At 47.9% G+C, this 20,076-nt stretch overlaps 1 protein-coding gene across 6 annotated transcripts in view; it reads left to right on the top strand.

Annotated features, from left to right (window-relative positions):
- Positions 1-20,076, top strand: part of LOC122384317 (nephrin-like) — a 154,770-nt gene that overhangs the window by 123,325 nt on the left and 11,369 nt on the right. For all 6 annotated transcript variants that reach the window (XM_043371613.1, XM_043371609.1, XM_043371612.1 and 3 more), the window contains 7 exons: positions 3,096-3,307; positions 7,302-7,412; positions 7,921-8,124; positions 11,923-12,074; positions 14,523-14,667; positions 19,434-19,564; positions 19,876-20,035. In XM_043371613.1, coding sequence (XP_043227548.1) covers positions 3,096-3,307; positions 7,302-7,412; positions 7,921-8,124; positions 11,923-12,074; positions 14,523-14,667; positions 19,434-19,564; positions 19,876-20,035 — 1,115 coding nt within the window. The remainder of the gene's footprint in view (positions 1-3,095; positions 3,308-7,301; positions 7,413-7,920; positions 8,125-11,922; positions 12,075-14,522; positions 14,668-19,433; positions 19,565-19,875; positions 20,036-20,076) is intronic.

Here is a 20,076-nt window from a genome sequence, read left to right as displayed (position 1 = left end):
TTCTAACCATCTTGTGGCTCAAATGCTTTCCTGGCTGACATTCCTGGGAAAAGGTAGCTTTTCAACCAGTTTTCTTTTTTGTCATCTGCTGGCAATGTTGTTTTTCATAAAATGTTATGTGGTCTTCTGGCACAGGAACTAGTCTGTTTTAGTTTGTTTTCCTTATCCGGTCGATTTACTGTTTGATCTACTGAAAGGAGGGTAATCAGCAGTAATCCATGCACCGTGCCACGAATCATGATTTGGTGTTAAAACGAATGGCATCCATGAGCACCATTTTGGCTCAGTATTTGAATATTTGGCACATAAGTGAGACACAAATATTTAAAATAAGAACATACGTGTTGGTTTCATTCACATGCTCTATTTTTCTATTCTATTTTATAACATGGGGCGTCTAACTCAATCATCACTATCGTTTGACATCGGCAAAAAAAGCAAAAACGTCTTGCTTAATTCAACTCAAGATTGCCAACTTGAAATAGATGGTAGTGTTATAATTTAGCATACAAATGCGCAAAGAAATGACGCAAACTTGCTGAAAATTTTGTCTCGTTATTTGCACTCGAATTTGATATATAGGCCTCCAAAGTTCGGAACGTTTTTTCTGGGCCACCCGGTATGGACTGCATGCAATTTAGTAATGAAACGCAATGGCTGCACCGCAGCATGTATGTACACCTATGCATAATGCATATGAATTGATTGATTACCAGATTAAGCACACATGCACAGTGCACACCACATAGTTCATTGGACTTTCCATGCAATAGCCGATTTTTTATAGAGTTTTAAATGCGACTTGTGATGCGAGCCGATGTTTTGTGGGATCATCTTCTTTCTTTCGATACGGAAATTATATAAACATTGTCTATCAGACTTTCTGTTTGTGTTACAATTGCAGCAATAATAAAAAATGCAAAAAAAATCAACGCAGCTAATAGCCGTTTTCACGACGGGGTATCCGGCAAATGTACCTGATTTGACCAAATCTGCACCTAATTTCTTTTAAAGCAAATATCTTCATTTTATGAATTTATTTCAGTGTTTTAATCGATGATGCTCTCTGATAATATGACAAAGCAGGCATATAAGCAATTAGTGCAACCCTAGCTGATAGCTGCTAAGAGACACACTGAACCTGATTTGACCAGATCTGCACCTAATCTGTACCAGATGTGCACCAAATGTGTACCAGATGGCCGTCGTGAAAACGGCTCTTGTTAAATGTGTTCATACATTTTTAGCCTTTCATAGTTGGGTTGTCATTGAAAGTCCTGCATTCGATTGTCCTGTCGCCAATTTCCAAGCTGAAATATCAATGACACTGTAGTCGGCACTACTACGTCGTTCAGCGGCATCCTACCAGGATACGTCCTATTCGTTTCACTGGTCTCGCAGTGAAGGAGCTTCAATCGCGTGTGCGCGCGGAAACGGGCAAGGATTGAGCATCCACTTAACCCGCGCCCCGTAGGGCTACCGGCGGACCCTACCACCCGTAGAGGGGGGGCCGTTTCGGCCCCCCCTAAGATCTCGGAAAGTTACCGGCCGATTTTCAAAATTCAAACGGCGTTTGATAGCCCTACCCGGGAACTACCTTGTGACCAAATTTCATTGACCTAGGTCAAACCGATGACGTCACAGGTCAGGTCAAAGGTCAGATTTTCACCGTTCACAGGCAATTCAAGAAATGTGCTGTGAAATCGAGTAAATTGGTAATTTATTGAAAACCATCGATGGTATATTGTTCGTCAAACACATACTTTGCTATCTGAGGTCACTGATACCAGGTCAGGTCACAGCGAGGTCAGGTCACCGGGGGTCACAACATGAATGTGTCGTGTGATACATGTTTTATGGTCCATTTTACATGACAAATGCGATTATGTGGGTTAGGCAGCCTTTGGGGCCAGCCTAGGTCACGTTTTGGTGAAGGTCAGGTCAAGGTCAGGTCAAATTAGGTCAAATTTCAAAGTTGATATTTTTGCATAAAATGGGTATCCATTCGATGCAGCTTGTCACGGGGAGTCTAATGGTGGTCTTTGTTTTGCTCTACGAGTTCTAGAATTGCCAAAAATTGAGTTTGAAAATTTGACGTCATCATTTTTGAACAGTTTTTTCGCTATAACTTGGCCAAAAAACGAGGTATCGATCTGAAATTTGGTATGTAGATAGAAGACGGTAGGTACTATCACATATATTCCGTTTTTTTCGAAACTCAAAAAACTTTTTGGATTTGTTGGCTAATATATCCAAAAAAATGCTTTTTTGATTTTTGGGGATCAAAACTCAAAAATTTCAAAAATCCGAGATAGCAGTTTTGTAGCCCTGTCAATTCTACACCTTTTATGTCCTGGTCATTTTTCTGTATCTTCAAAGCTGTAGGCCTGACAGGTCTTCTCGCGAAGGTCTTTTTTCGGTCGAAAATGACAGAACATGACGTCACTCTGACGTCATTTGTGGCCAACCTATCACAGCCTCTGGAAAATTTTTTGGTCACAATGTGTAAAATTGATGCCCGGAGGGGTCCTGAAAGTTTGGTGGCGATATCTCCAGCCGTTTAGGAGATATCGACCGAAAAGGACAGGGGGGGGGCCGTTTCGGCCCCCCCCCTACGGGGCGCGGGTTAATCTAAATCGGCGCCGCCCCACCGAAGTGGCTGAGCTGACGAGGCGTCCTACAGCGCTGTTCGGACGAGGCTAGGGCCGTTTTATGTAAATTATTAACTCTGAGATGAGCGGGTAGGCGCCGAGTTCACAGCTCATGGCTCTGCTCGGTGGCACGGTGTCGAGATATCGTCACGGCGCTCGGACGATCAGTGAGTGGTTCGCGGGTCGGTGGTCAAGAAGGCCGTGGGATAATCCGTCCAGTGCGGATTGTACAAAAAGGTTTATATCCAATGTACAATGACAAGGTTAGCTGATTGTTTCGCTTCTTTTAGTGAGGCGTCTGTTCTGTTTCGTGCTTTTTGTTTTATGCCTTTCTTTCCGTTTTCGTTTCCTTTCCAAGACCGATATTTTCTTCCTGAATGGGTCTGTTAAAACTGGACCAATGTTTGTGATTTTTCATTCGTGATGTTATTTGTTTGCCCACAGTTTTGACGCGCGTCAAGGTTCACTGAGTGACGGCGTCCAATGGAAGGACAACTTTATTCTGGCCAACCGGAACGCCGAGTTTCTGGTGAACACGTCTCCACCGGTGCTGGCCATCGATGACGTCAGAGAGGCCGACGCTGGGGAGTACCGATGTCGGGTGGACTTCAAACTGACGCCCACCAAGTATCACCGCGTCAACCTCACCGTTATCGGTAAGTGATTCTGCGCACATTTTAGGTCACACTGCTCGATACCGAACCATAGTACGACTTAAATGTCAGCAATCATTATAGATATAAATTTCTGTCAAAGGTTGTTTGAAGTAAACCGATGCAATTTGTCGACACGGCTTAATCGCACTGTTCAAAGCAAAATGTGCATTTACCTATAACCCTAAAAACACTTAAATGGCACGATTCCTTTGCCATTTCCCTCTCTTCCAGTCATGCAGGCTATATGAGCACAAAAACTGCACTTTTCGTCGTCCGTTTTATTTGTTTTTGTTGGTATCAGACAGAAACGTCGTATCGAACTCGTCCCGTCCGCTGTAGTTTGTGTATTTCCCGCTAGATGTCTCTCGACGTCAGCGCCGTAGTCATGCTGTGCCGCAAGACATACATTTCCGACTCCGGCCGCCAGGTGTCTCTCGAACCTGGGACCTAATGCGTGCTGTGACGTATGAAGACTGACAACACCGGAGCTTGAGCCTATCTTATTAGTTTGTGTTTTAGAGTTGGTGTACATATAGGCGGGTTGCTATCTAAGGCGGGTGTCAGGTATGTCTAGGTTACGGTGACGCCTAAAACGAGGAGCAAATGTTTCGCACAGCCCATTTATACCAGAAGGAAACCCTTGTGCTGTTATGCTTCGATACATTCTAAGCAAATGCGCAAATTACCTGTCAGCTGGCATGACCACGTGCTAAATTATTCATCACATTAATAGCCCTGTTGTTTGATGAGAATCCAGGCACGAACCAGTGATGGGGACATGGGCTTGCCAACACCGCCCAGCCCCTAGCTACATCCTCGCCATTGTTTCCGCTCACGGTGTTAAAATCCAGCGGCGCCTCCCGAGTTGCGTGCTTGCATGACAGACTCTAATCATTGTCAAGATCTTGGCTTATGGAACGGCGTGGATGGCACGAAGCTTCAGATTTATGACGTGAAAAAGACCCTGGACGCCGTTGTAAAATATTCACTTCATGGAAAAACGTGCCCGATTATAAAATCAATTGTCGCTAAAAGCAGTTCTCAATCACATTTTATAAACATTCTTAAATGAGACTGCATCGAATCTTTTTCTCTAATTCAATGCTGCTTAATGGCTTCAGGAAGCTTATTAGCCGTTCATCTCATCAACTGAAATGCATGCTGATAATGCGAAAATGTATTGCCATATTGGTATATTCATAATGAAAGGCGTTTTCCTCGCTTTTAAGTTCTTTAAATGTTTACGAACCATCTCAATTTTGAAGTCACATTCACCTATATAAGAAGCGTTGAATATGTCTAATTATCAATATTTTTACCAAATACGGTTGTGCAATGAATAATGATCATGTTTTATTGTAAAAAAACGGTTTTATCTTAATTAAACTTCCGTTTAGTTGGTTACATTCCCAAATCGACATGAACACACTTTTGAACTATTTTATTTTTATCCAAAATGATCCCGGTTAAAAATAATCTTGGCTGAGAAATATGCTTTAAAACGTATCTCGAGCTATGGAGATGCCGCTGGGTGCACTGGGGCGTCCACGTGTGTGCGCAGTATTTCCAGGCCAGTGCCGGACACATCTCCCGCCGCTGGCGACGGCCTGTCGCCTGCGCTGGCCGGCGATGCGCTCCACAAGTTTGCCAGGTCCGGATCGGAAGACGGCGCCGGCCGCTGGCTCGCGACAGGCCGCTTTGACAGTTGAAGTCTACTGCCAGGAAGCGTCATGTATTTCGCCGCCGGTCGGCCGAGTTTGACACATGGTCCGGCCGCGCTGCAAAACGCCGACCTGACGGCCGCGGATGTGAACTTGGCTCGCGCCTGGCCGGGTCATTTCCGTCATTCGAGTCGATGTGGTTAGACCAGTGCTCGGTTTATTTATCGATGCCCTGCTTATCCCTCCCAATCTTCCCGTCCGCCGGTGAGCCGCCGTCTGATCCGCGTCGTCCCGAGCTGGGTGCCGTCGATCGATCGTTACCTCCCACGGCGTTACCGGCGGTCACGTCCGGCGGCAGCGGTGCAGGACGGGCCCGTTCGGCACCGCTCGCCCACTGGCACACCTGGCCGCGGCCGCCAATGGCGCGCTGCCGCCAGTGCCGCCCCGGGGCATTTTCCGGACGACCAGCGGTGTTAATGACGCCGCGCGCCGGAGCGCCGCCGACACCGAGGTGGCCGCTCCTGGGCAGTAATTGGTCGCCGGCCGGCGAGAGGTCGTTAGAGGGACACATGAGCCGGCTGATTTGAGTCCGGTCTGCCCGGCACGCGCCAGCGCGTCCGCTCACCGGCCGTATGGTGGCCTGACCGGCTAATTTTATGGTTGACCTCAGCCTGAGAGATAACTGAAATGTCCGCGACTGAGCCCTGAGGTGAACCGGTCCCAGCCTGTTTGATCATACACCCCTGAACAGAAGCACTACGGGCACCTAATTTCCAAGGAAATCGGGGCACCGGGAAAGTGCAGATCCTCTAGTGGTCAGCATCGCACATGCCTGATGCCAACACTCAAAACTTTTTTACTACCTCCTGGAGGATTCATTTTCATCAAACTAGCAAGATAAGAGTATATTGAAAGGGTAACTCTTTGCTACCATTATGTGCATAGTAACGGTACGTGGTTGATATGAACTTATTCGCCAGCGAAGAGTATTATTACCATGTAAATATCAATATTACTCTCGCGATCCAGAACATCACGAAAACTCTTTCCTTTTGGGTATCGTGACTCGTGTACAGATAGTCGTTTCATGCGTGGATCTTGTTTACCCTCGTGAAGATGATATTTGAAATGGAATCACTCAGCCAATCAGAAACGAGATCGGCCGTTTGCGGTTTGAAGGCCGCGCGCATCTGTCAGTTTTCGGCCGTTGGTCTCCGAGAGCGGATGTGAGCAGTGTCGGTGCCGCGTGGCGTGGCCGTTGGTGATTGTGCTTGCGTGTTGTTCATCGCCTATAGAGCCTCTGTGGACATTTTATTGTAAGTACCGATGTGCTAGAGCATTGCATGCCGCTGAGTGGTGTTAATTTGACCTGGTTAACAGGACCCCGTGCACGGCCACGTGGCCTAGGTTATGAGTACGTACATTAATTTTGTTGTGATGCTACAAGTTTATGCATTTTGTTGGTGACTTTGAAAAAGCCTTGCACTGTAGTGATCCAGTCTCATTATCTCACGCATACGGGCGACCACCCAGGAACGCCGTCGCTCTCTTCAAATATTGTGCGCTGTGCCTTATCCAATATGAGGGCGCTGAATGTCTTGTATTCACATTCAAAGTGCATTCAAGTTGTATCGTGGTGTTTATTTACCGCTTGTGCATTGCTGAACGCTTCGTATAAATTCGTATGCATAAGTGGAGAGTCTCACAATGTTCATTGCTGGTGTGTCCCTCGTATTGTTTGTACGGAAGCCAAATATACATTGTTGCTCTTGAAGCATGTTTTTTTAGTTGGTGAGCTCCGGTTAACAGAAGCTTCGTGAAGCTTCTGAAGCAAGCGTCTGTGAGTCTGTTACCATCCTCTGGGGGGTTTACACTAAAGGAAAGAGTAAACATTACCATGTGACAAAGGGTAGGCCAGAAGAATACACTCTCTGTAGGAGGGTAAAGCACAGAGTAGATGATGCGTTACTCCCTAGAAAAGGGTTCCGTTTAAGATTTACCCTTTCAAAGAGTGTAACCCAAAAAAATGTTACACTCTAGACAAGAGTAAATCAAAAGAGTTTACCATTCAGAAGATGGTAAAAAACGTCTGTGTGTCATGTTACCCCTCCCTGGCGAGTTTACTCTTCATGAAAGAGTAAAATTTACCATCTGGAAGGTGGTAAAAAACGTCTGTGTGTCAAGCTACCATGCTATGGCGGGTTTACCCTTCAGGAAATGGTAAAAAAGTTTTCAGTGCACCATACACAGATATGCATTTTATATTTGCAGCTCTTCTCTTTTGTAACTGTTTTGCAATATTGTGTTAACAAGTTCTGATTATTTTGTTTCAGTGCCTCCGACTCGACCTGTGATTCGCCTGCCCACCGGAGACCGGGTGGGAGACATCCTCGGGCCTCTCACCGAGGGGGACAAGGTCCAGCTGAGCTGCGAAACACGCGGAGGTAGGTCGCTCTGCCGCACTTTGCGGGTCGTACACATAAACATAAAACAGACGGACACAGCCGCAGACAGGCTATCATGTTGTCTGAGCGACAGGCAGGCGCACTTAGCGTCAAGTTGGTAGAGCAACGCTAATTAACTTTTGTTCATCACAGCAGAACACTGCAGGTATTGTAGCTCAAACACTTTCATGTGCCTGATACTGCAGTTTGTGGTAGCATTTGTAGGTAGTCTTTGGAGTAAATCTTAGAATGCATGGGTAGGGTAATAAAGTGGTGGCATTTGGCTTCAATAACAGATAACACTGACAAGCATACTCAGGTATATATGTGTGCAATTTTTTTTGTATTTTTGCATTGGTTAGAAAATAAATGTAAAATTTCCCTGGTTACTTTTTTAAATAAGCAATCCAAGTATCTTGCAAAATCCTAGCATTGTCAAAAAAAAGAGGTCCAACAGCTGGTCCGTTCGTTCGAGTGCGCGCCTTTTGACCTGCTGCGGGTTCCGCAGGTCGTCCGGCGCCGTCCCTCTCGTGGTGGCGCGGACCGACGCTGCTGAGCAATGCGCACGTGGTGACATCTAGCGGCGTGCTGCGCAGTGTGCTCCACCTGCCTGCCATCTCTCGGTCGGACGTCGATCAGACCCTGACCTGCCACGCCACCAACAACAACATCAGCAAGCCGCTCTCCAGCAGCGTCCTACTCAAAACTTACTGTGAGTACCGACCGAGCACGAGCCTATCACTGATTTGTGAACCTTTGTCTTAGCTTTACACAACAGAAACAAAATAGAAGCCCGGTTTACCGCCTATTAGACTTCTGGAAGATGACTTTCAGAAATGGGACCAGATATCTATAATCCATCGCATCATCCATACGAAAGCACGACCGCAGTCTGCAGAAAACACAAATCGTTTGGGGGCCGCCGACATAAGCAGACATTGGTCGACTTCTTATACCATCCTAACCACGGAGTCGCACCTTCAGCAGCGGCTCTCGGAGCTCATTTTCCGTGATGTTACGAGCTTTCCCAGCCTCTCGCCCTCCGTGTACCCTCTGACCGACGGGCGCAGCTGTAAAAGCTCGCCGAGCTGTTGGCTTAGACGGCGTGTCAGCTCAGCTTCAAAGCCTCATATCAATGCTGAAGTGATTGATGGAGCTGTTAAGTGGGTGTTATATAGTTATACGTCATAAACCGTGCATGCGTGACAGGGCCCATAAAGCCGACTGGTCGATAAATGCCGGCAATGAGCGCAGTCAGCCGGCGCGCTGCTCCGGTGGTGGGGAGCGGAACTGGCGGGTCCGGAGCCGGCTCAAATCGCGACAGCGGAGTATTTCGAATGGGATTTGATGTTTTGGCTTATCAGAGACAATGCAAAATTTAGTAACTTCGTACATGGGGATTAATATAGCAGCATTTTCTTTGTCATTGTTTGCGTAATTTGGTTAACGGACTTGAGTTACCTTAGCTTGCGAGTGCAATGCCGCTCATCCCTTTGCCCTAGTGGCACAATAATTTGATAAATGTTCTTGCTTTTGCCTCTATTTCCATTATACAATGTTATTCGGAGCACTACTTTTTTATTCGTGTTTTTTTTTTCTTTTCTTGAATAGCAGCAGTTTCGTGACTGCTAAGCGTATGACCAAGCAATCAGCATAATTGTGAAATGAGGAAAATTTCACAAATCATTTTACATACGAAGACCTCCTTCCCTTCTAAGATATGCGAAGCATAAAGGGGAAAAGTCTGTTCTATTTCCAATAATGAACCACGAATCTACCGCGAGCAGCGGTTTCCCTGAACTTTCTAATAAAACCGATTCCGAATGTTGTGAATTTAAATATTTCCTGAAAGTCGTGGCATTCCTTCTTTATAACGTCTATCTGGTCTGGCAGCCGGCGGCCGAGGGTGCCACTCCCCGGATTGGCTGCACCGCTGGCAGCGAAATGAAACTGGCCGGCGCGCGGCCGGCCGGCCGGCTCGGCGGCGAGCCGAGGGCCGCCGGACGGTCTTACCGGGCCTATCTGGGCAGCTGGCCGCTCTGATTGCATCCTCTCAGCCCGGGCGGGATTACTGGAACAGGCGGCGGCACCGCCAGCGAGAGCAGAGTGGAGTGGTTTGAAGGGCCGATGCAGTTTGTCGTTCGTCGTATTCGTTCTATCGTCTGTACGTCATTCGTTTGCAGTCCGTTGTCAGACGTCTATCGTTTATCGTCAATCGTCTGTGGTCTGTCATCTGTCGGCGGTCGTCTCTCGTCTCTCTCGTCTGTCGTAGTTCGTCTCTCGCCCACCGTCTGTGTCATCTGCCGTGAACCACAAACCGTCTACCGTTCGTCGTTCCCCGCCCGACCGATGTTTAGTGTCTGCTGGCGCTGATGGAAGCGCGCCGCTCGGGTTTTGATTTGTCGCCGGCTGGGCGGTGCGTCGCACCACCCAGGTGCACCGAGCCGACGCGTCGGCGCCGACAGCTCCAACACAAACAGAGCTGCCGCTCGACGGAGTCGGCGCGCCGCGGGAGGTCGACATGGACGGTGCAGAGCGCCACGGGCAGCCGATGGAGTGTGCGCGGGCAGAGGGGACGGGCGAGGTGGGACGGGAGGGAGAGGGAGAGAGAGAGAGAGAGAGGGGGGGGGTGGTGGGTGGTGGGTGCGGAATGGGTGAGGACGGGTAAAGATCGGTGGCCTGAATGTGAGGAAACAGGAAAAGAAATATACGGGAACAGATAAAGAACGAGTGATGAACGACTTAAAAATGTTAAATAACAGGTCATTGTAAATTTGGCTTGCCATACCTTCATAAGTCCGTCTGTTGCAATATTTGCGAAGAGAAGATACGTCAACGGAGATTTTAACCGAAGTGAAGCCAAACATCAGTCGGTCGCATGTTTTGCACCGCTGGTGCTGAATACTGATTGGGATCCGGCTGACACATTTGGCGTACCAAATAGCGCGACACGATTCAAACTCTGAGCGTTCGCCGTCACCGCCGAGAGGACCGAGTTTGATCCAGTTGATGTAGTTCAGCCGGTTCTCTTTGATGGGGGGACACGTGGCACTGCTATCGACTCTCTCTCTCTCTCTCCCTCTCTCTCTCTCTCTCTCTCTCTCTCTCTCTCTCTCTCTCTCTCTCTCTCCTCTCCACGCCAGTACCATTTGCCCGTCGTCCTGGCCGGCTAGTTGGGCCTCTGATCCCAAGTTGAGCCGCCGTCGCAACGTCGGCCTCCGGCTGAATACAAGTGGCCCACTCGACGCAGCGCTCCTCGCCGTGCGTCTACCGACGTGTCGGCACCGATGGAGGGGCGACACGCCGGCTGTCGAACGTCGAACCGTGCTACCGGGGAGCGGCTGAGAGCTTCCTGGCACTGCGGCGGCTCCATGTTCCCCGGCACCCCAGCAGCAGCCGTGGCTTGCGAGGCTCTCGCGCTGAAAAGTTGACACAGGTTTTAGTTGGGTCCGGGGTGGCTCCGGTAACTGCCTCTCGAATTAGCAGTGGGCCAGGAGTTCTCTGAACGGCCGTAGACTACCGACTGGTGAAGTGAGCCTGTCGCCGGCTGTCCGTACAGTTGCCGGGTGTCCCAGGAGGCGCGGCGTGGAAACCGACGAGCCCCGTTCGCAGAATGGCTGAATAATTTCCAGTTGAGCGAAGGCAAGTGCTAATTTTATGAAATTAAAGCAGCAGCGCACCACTAGCAACACCGTACATGTTTCCCGCTTCATGATTTGCGAGTTTATTGATTCCGAGAGTCTTGTTTCATAACGCTAGAGTAAGAAATCCAAAGAGCCGGTAGAGTCAAAAACGTCTCAACAATGCTACTGTAAAGGCCTACTGCCTCTGTTTTACTACAACAGCACAGTACTGAGTCACCAACGTCCTGTTCAACCCAGCGCCGTATCCGCACCAGCCCTTATCGCTCCATGTTTTACGGTGCTATTCTCCTCAGGCCTATGGCTTCCATGGTCGTATTCATGCATTCCTGTAAAATACGTCCCGTATTTTTGCCGTTATGACGATGGACTTTACGAGGTAATGAGCCTCCCGCACGACACCTGACGTGTTCATATGTAGATTCCTGTGGGATTGTCTACTTTTCGTTTGTTAGCCGGGTATAAATGCACATAATGTGCATGAAATCGATTTGGATCTGCCCCTGAATTACATATAAATGTTCGATTGCACAAGTGCGTGTCTCGCCTGGTTGGTTATCTAGTCGTTACACGCAGAAGCCTCGCGTGTTATGTCTCCGTGAATTACCAGAATACAATTACTTCTGGGTGGCTATACAAATGACACGGCAGTTTGCATGATGATTAATTAGATTCCATTATTATTATTATCTTCGTTCCGTATAAGTTATTGCTGCCAATCCCATGGCGTTTTGCATGATAGTCTTTATCGGTGAGAATAATGGTTTGTGAATTTAGTTAGGAAAAGTTGTGTACTAAAACAAGCTACTATGTAGTTTTGCCCTATAGAAAGCCATCGCTCATCATCTGCTTTTCTTGTGTATTTTCAGTTCCTCCGCTTTACGTGCGCCTGGTAGGAAGAAACCGGGCGTTCTCTTTGGGCCGCGTGCACCACGTGACCTGTAAGACGGCCGGCTCCCGTCCTCAGCCGCAGATCACGTGGTGGATTCATGATGTCCAGCTGCAGGACTACACAATCCAGGTAAGATGCCGATGATAACCGGTGCGCACTGGTGGCCACCAGTGTAAGGACGAGACGGGTCTAAAACCCTTCCTGTATATTACATCCATCCAGTCGCGATGGCAACCAGCTCATCACAACTCCAGGAACACCGTTAGGGACACGACGCTGCTTGCCCTATTGACTGGCCATGCGTTCAAGTTCAAACATCTTTTTATAGCATTAGGTTGGTGTGCACATTGATGTGACTATCTGGCTCCAGATGTTAAATGACAGTGCCTCCCCTCAGACATGTTGTCAGGCCAAGGAAATTGAATGAATCACCACCGCTTTCAGTGCCGGCTCTCTGACTCTATTGCACGCAGCAAGCTATTTCCGTCGGTAGTTCTCAATAAAACGTTCACAGTGATAAAGTGAGACAGTTTTACTCTGATCTGTGCGCTCCATTGGCCCGTTTTGCCCCTTATTGACGTCATACTGATAGAGATTCGGTATCAATAGCATATAAGAAGACTTTTACTGAAAACCTGTCACGGTCTCAATAGTATGGTGATATTTGTAAATCTTCCCGGTAATGTGCGCTATAAAAACTTGCTATCGATTCAATACGACGCACGGATGTCCATTTATATAACTGATGCAAAAAAAAGTTTCGTATAGCTTAGGCACCCCAATTGAATCTTGTCATAAGCGTCGCTAAAAACTACAGGGTAATCATAATTGAGCTTTACGCTTCAAGACACATGCGCTTATGTGAGCTACTGTTCCGCTGACAAAAAAAAAGCTACATGACGCGTATGTAGTCTACGGAAGAAACAACAAACCTAGCCGACATTGGCGGGAAGTATCATATCTTGCAATTTCGACTGATGTCAAATACATTAATTTACACACTTGTTGTTACCCTTACTGCCCGGATTATAACTACACTGGGTGCGGGGATGACGCGTATACTGGGCGGACCTGTCGGTAGGTATACAGAGATCTTTCGAGTGCCGAGTGGGCCCCGGTGCTGGATGGTCTCCTCTATCTTTGCCACGTGCCGCTCGCTAATGAACACATCGACCCGGCTCTAGAAGTGACGGGGGAGGGGATAGGGGGTTGGGGGTAGGGGTAGTCGACGTTGGTCGGCCGTGGCATCTGTCCGTCCGTTTTGGATTAGTTATAATAAAAATAAAACGCTTCCTAAACAGGTATTGTGCGGGTAATGCAGCTATGGACATAAGTATATAGACAATTATTGAACCGGGAAATGTCACCCTATTTTCCAAGTAGGTATACAGCGATTTGCTCGCCTCCGAAAGGAAACTTCTATCATGTAAAAGAAATGCCAAGCACGCGGATATTTTGAATCACGTCCGAATTCCAACTAATCCTTGGCCGTGGGCGTGCAGCTAAATCCTGGACTGTGATAGATCTTCAGAAGATATATTGAATTCTGGAAGCTTTGGCACCAAAACTGCATCCTAATCGGATCAGTGGTACGATAATTCGACTAATACTCCCTGTGGCCCGCCGCCTCGTGCATAACCAATGTCGGATTTGAAACGCCCCTACATACTCTGCATACATTCATATTACGTCCGACGGTAAATTAGCTTTGAGCTTTGCTGCTTGGCTACAAAGCATAGCCCCACGCTGGTGCGGGACCTGAATATATTTGCCGAAGCCATCAAGAATGAAAGTTGCTCGTTCCTTGGGCGTCCCATGGCCTGGGCGGCATAGGCAGTCGCTGACGTGATTTTCGCCGGCCGGAAAGCTGGGGAATTTCTGTGGTCCTAGGAAACACTGGATGACTGACTGACTGTGCCAAGTCGCGAGGCCAGAAAATAAGCGAGGCCAGAAAAAAAAATGTATACCTATAAGATCTCTATGGAAAATGCTGCATATTCGTATGCATATAGCATTCAAGTGACATACCATTATATCACCGTAGCCATATCGTACATCACCAATAACACCATATAGGTTAATGAGCTGCTCACGCGGCAAGTGGCTCATGAGTAATAAAACTGCGGTACGTACTCAACCTGTAATTATTCCGATGATGATGCCATCTATGAAATGAATGTAATGCGACGCTCGGTGTACAATTTGAATAAGGAACATGGCTCGACTATGAATTGGGTAGAATGAGAGTCGTATTGAAATGCAAATACAGTGTCATAGTTTGAATTAAAGCCTCTGTAATTCACGAATTCCAATACGTTTTATGGATGTGTAGGGGCGATGAAAGCCTTACAATACTTCATAAGTCGCAACCGCATGAGTTTTCTGGCAAGCACTTATATAAATTTATACTCAACTATCTTGGAAATTTCCGACAATGGCTTCCATGCTGAGTAAGAAGGCATCGCTTCCTTATTTTAGCCAATGCCTTGTCAATACCAAGGTGGGCCGCCATGCAATACCACGGCCATGCCACGGCTAATAATGCTACTAACCAATAACACGATATTTTCATTACAGACGTCTCTGGACGGTAACGAGACGACGAGCGTGCTGTCACTGAACGCCAGCCGCGAGCACAACGGCAAACACCTGACGTGTCGCGTCACCAACCCCGAGATGGACTCCACAGTCATGGAAGACGCCTGGAGAATCACCGTCAAATGTACGACATACCTAACTAGAGGTTTTCTACATTCGAGCTATGTATAATGTATATGGTTGCTGACAATTAGACGGTTTATGTCGTGTGGTTGTTTAGAAGAGGCATTTGTTTCTCAAATGACTTAACCCGCGCACCGACGGGGGGGGGCGGATATCCGCCCCCCCTGAGGTTTTTCGCGAATAGCGCAAAAACCGCGGCGCGTAGCGCCGCGAAATTTGGTATGACTATTCCCTTATCAATTTTACACATGGTGTGCAAGTTTGAACCTCCTACCTTTCAAGGTCAGGTCACCAGATCACTTTGAATGACCCAACCTCAAGTCACTTTTTTGCAACTTTGTCACCGTGCCAGAGCTACAGTAGATGTCGGAGGCCTTTGAAAGTCGCAGGATGTTATTAGGTCATTAGTAGCTACAATTTGTATATCTCGGAATTTTGATATCGGTGACCTAAGGTCAGGTCAATTTCGCGACCTCCCCATTATAAGTCAATGGGGGAAAAATCAACTCCCTGTTTTTACCACTAAAACGGGTCGGAATGACCCCATATACCATACATGACTTCATATACGATCAACCTTCACTACCTTGAGGTCTGTTTTGCTGTTGGGCAGCTGTGAGGTCATGTGACGTCATCAAAGGTCACCAAAGGTTTTTGGCCAATAACTCCGTACAGGAACAAGATACAGACGCGTGGATAGTCTCATTGTGTTCAGCTCGTCAAGACGCATCGAATGATATACATGATGACCTCGAGGTCACGTGACCTGAGGTCAACCTTTGACCTTGACCTTTCGAGGTCAACATATATATCATTCGATGCGGATTGACGAGAGGATCACGATGAAGCCCTTAGTTTGTTCCTATCTTGACTAATTCGAAAGTTATTCGAGAAAAACTCTCTCCATATTTAGCGCCGCCATTTTGACTTTTTCGACCCTTGTGACGTCATCTTTGACCTGACCTGAAAATGACCTTAGTAAAAATTGTAGATCTTGACCGTGCGTATCCGATGCCGTTTACCGCTTGTCGCTATCTTGCTTCGTTCTCGAGATCTAAGGGGGGGGGGCGGTCATCCGCCCCCCCCCCCGTCGGTACTAAGTTGGCGCAGACCCCCGTCGCACAGTGTGGCAAAACCCGCTCAGTCCGGGCGGCAGTGCGTCGAGACAGGCGAATAGAGATACGGAGGGAAATTGGGGAGCGGGGCCCCAACAAAGTTTGGCAGTGCATCAGGTCAGTGGTAGCCGCGAAGAAGGACGGCCCAGACGTCCAGCCCGATCTATCTGCCGATGATTTAAATTCATTTTTTGTATCTGTCGGTCCTCGTGTCGCTGACGAGATCCGAGCCCAAAACACTCCCACCGATTTGGATGTGCGTCTCACCCGTGTCGGCGCATGCAGTTTTCAACTTCGTGAGATAACACTGGGGGAGCTCGAGCGGATTATTTTCAGCATGCGTAACTCGAGTGCCTGCGGCTCCGATAACGTCTGTGTCCGCATGCTGAAATTCGGATTCCCCGCTATTGGTGGTGTCATCCTGCATATTATCAATACCTGCTTAATCCAATCTGACATCCCCGATTCATGGAAACATTCCATAGTTCACCCTCTGTTCAAGTCTGGTAACCCTTCAGACCCCGCAAACTTCCGACCCATTTCCCTAGTTCCTGTAATCATGAAAGTAGTTGAACGCATTGTCCATCAGCAGCTCTACGCCTACCTCTCCCATAATCACCTTCTGGCATCCTCCCAGCACGGCTTCCGCCCCCGGCACTCCACGGAAACCGCGTTGCTGTCTGTCACTGAACACATCCTGGCCGCCACTGATAGGGGGGATTTGTCAATGCTATGCCTTCTCGATCTCAGTAAATGTTTCGACGTGATTGACCACGATCTTCTGATGCAAAAACTGATGTTACACGGCATTGAAATTTCCTGGTTCGCCGCCTATCTACATGGACACACTCAGAGCGTGTCTTTGAAAGATGTATCCGGACGTAGAGTGCTGTCTAGACCTCTTTCTAATGCCATGGGTGTCTTCCAGGGCTCTGCGTTGGGGCCGCTTCTTTTCACCATTTTCTCTAACAACTTATCGCTATACGCGGGCGACGCAAAAGTGTTTCAGTATGCCGATGACACTCAAGTATTGGTTAGCGGTCCAGCTCGGGACCTCGAAGTTCTCATCTCGCGCATGGAGGACTCGCTCGCGTCTCTCAACGACTGGTTTTGCGCTAACGCCCTCAAAGTGAACGCAAGTAAAACACAGCTTATTGTATTTGGCACTCGTCAAAATCTTCGTATATTACCAGACTTTAGAGTACCATTCCGCAACGCAGCGTTGCAACCGTGCGCACAAGTCGGGAACCTTGGCGTCACTTTTGACAGCACTATGTCATGGGACGCACACGTCTCTGAACTCTGCCGCCGGTGTACGGGACTGTTGATTGGTCTTTCACATGCGCGCCACTGTCTCCCAGATGGCATCATTCGAACGCTCGTGACGGCACTCGTTGTATCGCGTATCCAGTACTGCCTTTCAGTTTATGGTAATGGGTCCCAAAAAAATTTCGATCGACTCCAAAAAATTCTTAACTTCGCCGCCAGAGTTATTTTCGGCCGCCGTAAATTTGACCATGTCTCCGACCTGCGAACAAAACTCGGGTGGTTGTCCCCGCGCGGTATGTCCGATTTCCACACCCTTGTCATCGCACACAAGGTCATACAGCGCCGTGAACCTGAGCAACTAGCAGCCCTGTTCGTCGCTAATAGCGCTATCCGCGAGAGACCATCCAGGCAAGATCACTTCTTCCATCTTCCCCGTCCACGGCTGGAAACGGGCAAGCGGCGGTTTGGCTATCGAGCTGCAGCTCTGCTGAACAGCCTGCCACCTCACCTGTCGCAGCTGCCTCCCGCCCGCTTCGCCCGCGCTGTTAAAGCCGCAATCGTGGACGATGAATCAGCACATCGTCGCTGACCAATAGGATAGGGGTGGGTAAAAGCGATGAGGCTGTCCTGAGAGTGTTTTGTCCTTGTTTTGACGTGAGTGAATGTGCAACTGTTTTGAATGATTAGATTAGCAACCGCGGATACGGATTCTGAGCAGTAATCGCCACGCACTTTGTATGTGGATCGCTCTTAAATGTAAATACAAATACAAATACAATACAACCATTATGGACCAACATCATAGCATATGTTTGAACGCTTGAAACCACGAAAAGACTGCAAACGCTCGGCTAATGCAGACAAACATACGCCGAATCGCGATTCCGACCAAACATGGTTTCGAGGAATAGGTCACAGGTCAAAGGTCCTTGGGGTTAGGGTCGTGAAATTTTTAGGATTGGTGTAAAATTGATAAACCCGAGGGCACCGAAAGTTTCGTCGCGATCAGCCGCTTTTTACGCGAGCTTTTTGCGAAAAACCGAGAGTTCGACCCCCTCCCCCTATACGGGCGAGGGTTAAAAATTGCCAAGATTCATTCATCGGCGACCGTATTCTGCAATATAAAAAGTAAGAAATGCAGCGGTTGAGCCATCCGCGTAATATGACGGAGCCGCCACTGCGCCCACCCCCGTGTAGCCGGGCCTCCCCGGGCGGGCCAACCCGATACGTTCAAAGTTGAGCCAAAGGCCGGGGGGCAGGTTGGGGCAGGGTTTCTTGAATGGATCATGTCCAGAAAAGTGTGGCGAATCTTCTCATGGTAGATTTGGCGTGGAGTTTTTTGGCCATTTTCTTATATCTCTACGTTTTTAAGATGCACAGTGTTTTCAGGGGATGTTTGAAAAGGTCATTTTCAAATGAGCATAACTCATCGGTTAGTCCAAGGATACCTATAGAATTCGGGTATGGTATCAAATATAGGCTCAGTAGTCATATGCCACTCCAATTATTTCCAAACCTTTCCGACAATTACGCCAAAATGTGTTGTAAACGTGACGCGGGTTTTCGACGATTTCAGCACAGCCGGGACCGGCACTGCGTATGTCCACTTTAGCTAGCTTTTTGGACACCGAAAGGAAGACATTGAACCAAAGTATTGTGATATTAACATACTTTGGACAATTTCCTATCGACTGATGGTTATAAAAAGTCAAAATTCCAAAATTCGTTTTTTGATTAAATTCGCGCTAATCTGGCGTTTGGCCACACTGTGCGTCGGTGCGCGGGTTAAGTTTACTGCTAAGGCTCATTCGCTTTCAATATAAATGGCATGCCTACTTTGATTTTCCGAGTTTATGTTGACATGTTCTGCTAGGATACTTTCACGCTCACTCGTATACCCTCCCTCTTTGAAAAGGTTGTAATACCACTTTCCTCCACATTACCTTGAAGTGCATCGTGACTAATTTTCATGCAAGCATCCACGGTTCTTCCGCTGACAATGCCAGCTCCTGTCCTTCTGTATGGAGTGCCTTATTGACTATTACGATATTGTTCACATAGTTTATTGATTTGGGGTGTCAACTGATCTGTGCAGGTAACATGGCTAACCGGCATGACAGTTGACCTGTGGTAATTTGATAGGCTGACGGATCGATGCCATTCTAGAATTGACAGAATACCAAAGGTCTATGACATTATGACAAATTAACGAGACAGTTGACCTGTGCCTTGTTGACAAACCACCATGACAGGTAACCCATAACATAGTGACAGTTGACCTCTGCCATAGCGACCTACCGGCGAGACATATGGTCATGTTGACAAACCAAAGATCATGTTGACAGACAGACGGTCTGACACATGACCTGTGACATGTTGACAGATCCCCCAGAGGTCAGTCTGACTGTTGGAAAGCCGATCAACCCTGCCGACCTCAGGGAAGGAGATGACGTCTACATGGAGTGCCGGGTCAGAGCCAACCCGACCATTTTCCAAATCGAGTGGCTTCATGACGTGAGTTCGCCTCGGGCAATCATAAATTCAAAGTAAACATTATCATATAGCTTGATTGCGTTATGTAAAGCGCATGGCAAGTGATCTCAAATGTCCTACCAAGCAAGTAGAAATAGCATAATAAAACTTGGCAACAAACCAATAAGCGAATTATGAATCAAGGTAATTTTCTCCTGGTTATAGCTGGTATTCATAGGGTTCATTTTCACTTACCTGCTAAGAATGCAAACGTTTTCAATTATCTCTCATGCAAGAATCAGCAATGTGCTTCTAATTAACAGGCGTGTACGCACCTGTTACTCTTCCCTCAGGGCCACGTTCTTCAGCCAAACCAACGGGAGGGCATCGTCATGAGCAACATGTCTCTGGTGCTGCAGCGTCTGACCCGACACAGGTCGGGTCACTACGTGTGCCGCGTGGCCAACAGTGAGGGCGAGAACGTCAGTAACCCCGTCCAGCTCAGCATACAGCGTGAGTGGCGAGTGTGGGGAGAGAGAGCGAGAGAGAGAGAG

The sequence above is a fragment of the Amphibalanus amphitrite genome, unplaced genomic scaffold (assembly GCF_019059575.1).
Source record: "Amphibalanus amphitrite isolate SeventyFive unplaced genomic scaffold, NRLGWU_Aamphi_draft 000186F_arrow, whole genome shotgun sequence".
NCBI lineage: Eukaryota > Metazoa > Arthropoda > Thecostraca > Balanomorpha > Balanidae > Amphibalanus > Amphibalanus amphitrite.
The sequence above is the reverse complement of the archived record's forward strand: the minus strand, read 5'-3'. Positions and strand labels throughout refer to the sequence as shown.